At 46.0% G+C, this 7,773-nt stretch overlaps 1 protein-coding gene across 1 annotated transcript; it reads right to left on the bottom strand.

Annotated features, from left to right (window-relative positions):
* Positions 1–261: 261 nt before the first annotated feature.
* Positions 262–7,402, bottom strand: ZNF367 (zinc finger protein 367). The gene is made up of 5 exons (XM_065663289.1): positions 6,637–7,402; positions 5,960–6,110; positions 4,308–4,427; positions 3,746–3,884; positions 262–3,019 (listed from the first exon to the last, which is right to left on the bottom strand). Exons 1-5 carry the CDS (start codon positions 6,982–6,984, stop codon positions 2,785–2,787), a joined length of 993 nt encoding a protein of 330 aa, XP_065519361.1. The 5' UTR covers positions 6,985–7,402; the 3' UTR covers positions 262–2,784.
* Between the last annotated feature and the right edge of the window lie 371 nt (positions 7,403–7,773).

Raw genomic sequence — 7,773 nt, 5'->3', positions numbered from 1 at the left:
CCCAGGACTGCAACCCACCCACCTCGGCCCCACACCGCTTCCACAGGCCCGGCCCCTCACGGGTCTGTCGAAAAACAAACAAACAAATAATAATGAAAAAACCTCTTCGTCACCAAAAATGTGCTCTGGGCAGTCACCTTGTATCAAAGTTCAACAGGAAAATGAACACCTCCATCCTCTGTGACAAGCCAGGCTGGCAGGATTACTGGAACCAGGAAGCGCCCGAGTATGTAACAATTACCAAACAGCACACACCAAACGTGAGAATCAAACCAAGTTTTTATTCAAAGCTTCTATTTAAATGACAGCACATCCACTCTTCTGCTGTTAAGTCATGCCAAACTACAATTTAATCTTTCAAAGCACTGAACGGTTCAAGACTCCTTGCATGTAATCACTCCTTAATAAAACAAAAAGCGGTTTTCCACATTTGTTTTTTTTTTCTTACCTGATATTTTACCCAAAGCTTGTCACAACACAAAACTGCTTCTGAGTTTTCCCTACAGCCGAGTACAATTCAGTCAGATACTTGTCAGATTTGAAGAAATACTCTGCAAGTTGCCCAAAGCATTACAGCTGACTGGGAAAAAATAGTAATACTTAAGAAAAAATATTAAAACCCAATGCTATGAAGTTATGACTCCAGTCTGCAACTGGCTGGTAATAACAGTCTTGTGCCCCGTGAAATACTACATGAGATCAGTTCTGAATTATGACTCAGAAGTGCAACAGATTTACGTTCAGGGCTCATTTTGGGATCAGACTATTTGCATGCAGCCAACTAAGCATTCAAAAGCACATAATTCGAGAGTCTCCAAACCTACACATGCAAACTACCAGTTTAATACATAGGCTGAGAAGCCGAGAATGTCTACAATGTTTCACACCTTTAAGCCTGAAAGACTTTAAACAGAAACAAATGAGCCTGACATCTGCTAAATTTAGGAACTGAAAGCAAAAGTTAAACCGTATCACTGGTGCAAAATCGTTTACATTCAATGATTTAATTTCATTTTTAATTTTCAATTACTCTTTATTTAAGTGCATCAATACATGACTTAAAACCAAAACAAACTGGGTTAATGAGATTTTCAACCACAACAGGTTATTAGAGAACATGATACAACTGTTGCAGTTCCTGGTGTAAAATCTTGCTACCTTTCTGGAATAGCTGTATGCATCTGGTCAGTCTATATCAAATAACTGGTAAAATTATTCCTTCCTCTTGTATAAGCAAAAGGGAAAGTGACTTCCCTTCTCATCTGAATTTCCTGAACTTCAACAAGAAAGGAATTAAAGCAAGCAGGTCAGTAAATAAAACTTTTTTTTTTTTTTATATCCCTTTATAGGGTTATACAAAAATAGCCCCTTAAGCAGGAGATTAAAGAAACAAGAATAGAACCAGAAAAACTACACAAAACCACAAAACAAAAAGTCTGATCTGAAAACAGATTTTAGATGACTGTCACTAAAAAAAAGTTTTGTTAGCATATTAGGATTCTCTGGTTGCCTTCAAAGCAAAATACAGAAAATGATCACCATGAGACAATCCTCTTTGAAAGTATACAACATCCGTGAACTGACAAGATACCCTACTAAACATTTCTTATCAGCATCTGAGTACTAGGCAGCATTCTGCAACTTCATTTATTTGGGAAATACATGAAATCACACTGTTATCACACTTGTAACTATCTTCAGAAGTCTATTTTCTAGTTGTATAGTGAATACTTTTCTGCAGTGTTTAATTGATAGCTGTGCTACAGTTAGTGAACACAAAACTGGCATGTTATCCTGAAGTAAAGCAATAAGGTGGCTTTATGCACGGAAAGTACGGAGGCTTCTATTTGCTAATAATCACGTAAAAGCAATACTTTAGAACTTAGTGTTTGCTAATAGGACTCCTAAAATAGTTTACTACAAACCCATACCACCACGTAAATACCCCCTTTAGCAAATTCAAGTGCCAAATCACTACAGGGTCCAAAAATATCTGAAAAAAAAATGTTGCCAATTGTTTACCTTTGTGTAGACTTTGCAAGCCTAATCGTTTTCAGATAAACCCAACAATGTGCAAAAGTTCCTAACATCACGTTAGGATTAACAAGTGCTACCAAGAGATTCTGCTGAAATCAAATCAGAAAAGGTAAAACAGCAAAGTCAAGCCTCATACCTTGAGCAGTCACAGTGACGATCCTTAATGATCTTATAGTTTCCTGCATGAAGCAGTTTCTTCCCTTCTGAAAGCTGAGATAACCAAGCTTTTTGCCTTCCGCCTCAGTGATATTAGGTAAAGATGTACTCATACCAGAAAAATACGGTTTCATTGCTGCTTAGAAACATCTTCAGACCTACCACTTAATATAAACTTGCTTAAATAGTCAGATAAATACTTTTCTTTTTTTGTCAGGCTTCTTTGGCCACGTGTACCATTCTGCTAATCGCAAACACTTTGTTTAGAAAGTGCTTTCTGTGAAAACTGCTTCAAATAAATGAGTTAACCTTGCAAAATCTAGCTTCTCACAACACATACATTTGTCAACCCTGCATTATGCACTCTTATATTTACAAAATACTTAGAAACTTTACAACTATCTTTTACCTTAAGAAAAGTGCAATTCTCTCACCCCATGTGATGAGGCAACAACATTCTTCATAAATTCTACAGAATAGCAGCCTATGATAAGCAAATAAGGTGCTTAGCTTATTTATACTCAGGATCTAACTGGTTAAATACCACCAGTAAGTACATTTTGTATAGGCAGACTCTGTTCCGATCTACTGTCACAGCGGTGCCGCAGCTAGGTTTGCAAGCTCAATAAGAGCCAGTGCACCATGCATGCGTTCACGCTGCTCCTGGAGGCGGCGGAAAGCAGCTGAATGAGCGCTGTTTTTCTCTTCTTCATCATCCTCTTCATCAGACTGAAGATACTCCATGGGGTCCTGCTGCTCCTGATCTGTTTTCTGTATCGTTTTACTTTTCAAAGCAGGAGCCCGCTGTTCTCTGGTCTCCCAGTATCTACAGAATTAAAGTTGGTAAACGCTTTTAAAATACATGCAACTGACTTACACACTAATTCAAAGCTGGCAAAAACCTCCCACATAAGTACTAGCTTGCATCTGACTAAGAGTTGCATTTGGCTTTATCTTTCAGTCCTTATATTTCAACTGTCAGAAACCTCCTTTATTTATTATTTTAAGTGTGAAGCGCCCAAGTGAACATCTGTGACTGATTTCTTCTCTACATGGTGTTCCCAGCAGGCATTTCTCCCTAGGCATAGAAAATTGTTACCCCTCATACAAATGTCAATTCAGCAAGACCCTAGCAGTAAAAACAAGGTATTAGCAGGTGTTGACTAAACAAAGAAAAGTAGTTAAACAGAGAAAAAAAACCACTAAACAAATAAAAACAAACAAAAAAACCAACCAACCAAAAAAAAAAAACCCAACATAAAACCCTGTTGTAACAACTAAAAAAAAAACCCCCCCAAAAAAAACCAACCAACCCAAAATCAAACAAAGAAAATAAACAAAAAAAAAAAAAAGATCCAAATAAGTCTTATGAGGAACTTTGCCTTAACTAGTAGTTTGCTTCTTTAAGGAAAGGCAAGGCCAGACTGATTTGTACTGCAGGAACAGCCGCTTTTGGTTTGTTGGGTTTTTTTTACCCCAAGAACAAAATGCTTTCCCAGACCACCCTTGTAAGTACTTAGAGAAAGATGACACAATGACTGAGGGAACTTACTTTGCTAGCCACTCAGCTACAGCTTTATTGTCAGCCGTTTCTTTCTTACTCAGCTTGTCTGTAAGCTCTTCCCTCTTCAGTCGGGCATACGGATGTTTGGGGCAGTGACGGTTTGCATGCGTGAATCTGCTCAAACATCCTTAAAAAAGACCCCCACAGAGTGATAATGAAGAACATGTTATGGAAAACAGCCAAACAATGAGTAAGTGTGTTATCTGTGGGATGAAGCTGCTGCTGAATCCAGCTTTCTCCACTCATAAAACCCTAGGCTTGGTTAAAAACAGCAAGCTCTAGCTGCAAGGTCAAAACTTGACACATCATTTTGTACATTAGTATCGAGTGACAGAATTACTGATAACCTAATTGCATAATAAGATATACAATCCTTAACTATGTATCTGCATGATTATGCAGAGTTCTGTGTGGCTCTTCTCTTCCCTTAAAGCTCCTCCAAAATTAAAATCCAAAGCTTTTGTAGATCTTTGCCACATGAAAGCGCCACATGTTTCCAGTACTGGACTGACCCTAGCCTGAAAACTGCTAATCTTTCCCAACGGCTCACCATTCTCTGAGCAGACGAAAGGTTTCTCCCCTGTGTGGAGACGCTGGTGGGTTTTGAGCTGTCCACTCTGAACAAAGGCTTTCCCGCAGTCTGGGTAGTCACACAAATAAGGCCTTTCACCTTAAAAATAACAAAAGGACAGAGTTATGAAAGCTGAATATAAAAAGAGGATTCATAGTATGTAGTAGTGGTCCCTGACTTAAGACTTAGACAAGTAAGCTCCCATTTTACCCACTCAGACACCTATACCTACTTAAAAAGCCCTGGTATACCAAATAGCAGAGGCACACTTTTACCCCACAGAAATCTTTACTTTGAAACACGTGCTCAATGCTACTGGATAATACAGCTATTTCTGGGGGAGGGGAGAGGGACAGGGGAGGAGGAAGAAGATATATATATATTTTCTTTGTCCTGTTTTCTGATTAAAGCCTCTTGCGCAGAGAAACTTATTCCAGACTTAAGAAAGTTTTCTTAAGGCAGTCATCGAGGAAGAATTCCCCATGCAAACTGCAACGAGAAGAACAGATGTAGCAGGCATCTCCTCCTTCAAGAGGATCTGATCTGACTGTGAGCAACTATGCCAGGGCATGCCGTGCCATCACCTCTCAGGAGGGGTGACCAAAGGAGTGTGATGCTGACTTTACTAAGTCTGAGGAATAACACCAGGGTATGCTGTGCTCAGTTAAGTAGTTCAGACAACACCTAATGCAACCAAGTGAAATAAAACCATCTTTTGACCAAGAAGCACAGGGAAACTGCTGTTCAATATCAATATCTAGCTTAGTTTTAGTGACTTGATTCAGAAAGAGACCATGTGAGCTAAGGGTTTTCTGAAGTCTTGTTTTGGGTGTTTTTTGCTGGTTTTCGTTTGTTTGTTTCTCATTTTGGGGAGGAGTGTTGACGGTTGTCCGTATTGTGAGCTGCATTAGTTCACACTTTATTGCAAGTAGACTAGTGGTGGAACATGAAGAGGGTAAGAAATATATTTACTTGGATTAAAAAAACCCAGCATCTCTGGTTTAGTTCAAGCTCATCTGGGTATTGAGTAGGTTGATGCTACATTTCAACTTAACTGGGAGTTGCCTCCTACAAACAGCTCATTCACTGAATTTGCACTACCACCTCCACCACAGAAAGTGACTTCTAGGGAGGCACAACTATTTTTGAGCATTTGAACTCTTTCCTCAACATTTAAGCTACACTTCTAGGGTGTTACACTGCCCCACAGGAGTTACCAGCCCCTTTTTAAGTTACTGTCTTCTCTGACGGCTAAACTTCCATATGTCTCTGAAATATACACCAGCAAGAAGGAAGCAAGTCACAGAGAAGAGGCAGTGAGAAAAGCACTACGTATAGAGCACTGCACTCAAGAAAAGCCCTCCCTCTTACAAAGTAAGCCCATGACAGCAGCACATGAAATATTTACACAATTTGCCTCGCCTATTCTACATTTTCCCATGACAAATACTGCTATAAGGACATCGATTGCACTAACTAAGCATTGAAAGAAAAGTATGATATACTTAACAGTTTCAATAAAATATTAACAGGTTGAGTTTGTTGGGGGGTTTCTGTGGTTTTTTGGTGGTTGTTCTCTTTTTTAACTCCTTCCTTGCTGCTTCTTACGCGGCTCACACCTCTCTACTCACCGGTGTGCGTTCGTTTGTGGGCCTGCAGAGATTTCTCTCGCGGGAAAACCCTGTTGCAGATATTGCAGCGTATTCTGCTGGAAGAGTGCTCTCCTTCGCTAATCAGGTCGCGGACGGTGTCTGCTCTCGGACGGCCTCGCCTTAGCCCATCCTGCATTAACACAGCGAGGAGCTGGCATCCCGCACGGTCACACCGCTGCGGTATAATCAGAAACTCGCAACTTTCCCTGAAGTGACTTTTGCGTCGCGTTTGTGTGACCGAGGGGTGGTGACAGCGGTTGCGGTTTACCGGTAACGACACTACAGCGCGACAAGCGCTTTCCTAAGGGACTTTTTACGGAGGTACGACCGGCAAGTGCCAGGGCGGTCGTCAGGCACCACCAGCACTCTGACGCGCACTAACGAAATGGGGAGGAAGCAGCAAAACAGAAAACAACCCCTGTGTGCGGCGAGGGCTTTTGTCTCCTCTCTCTTCCCTAGTGCATAACGCCAGGAGACGGTCAGCCACCCGCCCCAGAGCCTCCCTTTCCCTTACGCACCCGCCTCCGCGGCACCGGGACACGCGCGCAGTTGCCGGATATGACTTCACTTTAAATCTCCGGGAGAAGGCGGGGGAAGAGCGAGCAGTCACCCTTTAACTCCGCCGCCCGCCGCGCCCTGGGCCCGCATTTACTCACCTTCAGGTGGCGGAGCGTGCCGCCTTCTCCGTCGGGGCTCCCGGCTCGCTGGTCGTCCCCGGTGGCCGCCCTGCCCGCTCCCCCGAGAGGCGGTGGGAGAGCCGGGGGCGCGACGGCGCCGCCAGGGCTGAGGGTCACGTTGTGGGCATTCTCTCCCCAGCGCCAGGGGTAGACCATAAAGTCGCTGAAGCCGGGGCTGTTGGGGACGGGCAGGGCGGGCGCCGGCTCCTCGCCGGCTGCCGGTGAGGATGGTTTGATCGGGGTCGTTTTGATCACGGAAACCAGGACGCGCTTCGGGGAGTCCTGGCAAAAAATCACCGGGGGACCCGGCGGCAGCCGCTCCGCCATCTCCGACCCCTCGCGGGCACCGGCGCCGGGAAAGGGGTGAGGGAGCGGTGGCTCAGCCTCGCTGTCTGACTCCGCGCCCCGGGATGGGCAAGGAGGTATGAAGCGGCACGGAGGTCCAGCGGCCACCGCTCGAGCCCGCCTCAGCCGCTGATCGCCGGGGACGGCAGCTCCCGGCGGGGTCTCGGTGCCTTCCTCCCGTCCGCGGCCACCCCCGATCGGATCCGCAAAGTCAGCGGCAGCCCCAGGCCATAGCAGTGGCCGGACTGGCGCAGCCGCAGCCTCCCCGCACCTTTCCGAAGCGGCGCCGACTCCGCTGGCAGCCCCGGTCCCGGTCCCGGCGATGCCCGAGGAGGAGCAGCCTCCGCCACCCCTCCGCGCCCACACCCCAGGCCGAGCCCCAGGTTTTCCCGCGTTACGTTTCGCGCCTGAGCATAACCAATCACCCACCCCGGCGCAACGTCACGGACCGGCGGTTCCCGCCGACCAATCGCTAGGAGGGGATGTTGGCGGTCACGCCCCCCAGGGCGGGGTTCGAGTGGGACGCGGGTTTTCTCCTGCCGCCCTATTGGGCAGGCGCCCGGCTCACCGGCGGAGTTCGAAACTGAGTGGGCTTGCGGACCGCCCCGCCCCGCCCCGCCCCGCCCCGGGGGCGGGGCTAACTGGCGCTCCGCGGGGGGCCGACGCTCCCTGGCGGGTTTCGCGCGCCTTGGCGGCGGCCGCGAAGTTTAAAGGGGCCGCTTCCCGAGGCAGTGCCCTGGCGGGTCCGGGTCCGGGTCCGGGTCCGGGTCC

Source organism: Lathamus discolor, chromosome Z (assembly GCF_037157495.1).
Source record: "Lathamus discolor isolate bLatDis1 chromosome Z, bLatDis1.hap1, whole genome shotgun sequence".
Lineage (NCBI taxonomy): Eukaryota > Metazoa > Chordata > Aves > Psittaciformes > Psittacidae > Lathamus > Lathamus discolor.
This window is presented reverse-complemented; position numbering and strand designations above follow the sequence as displayed.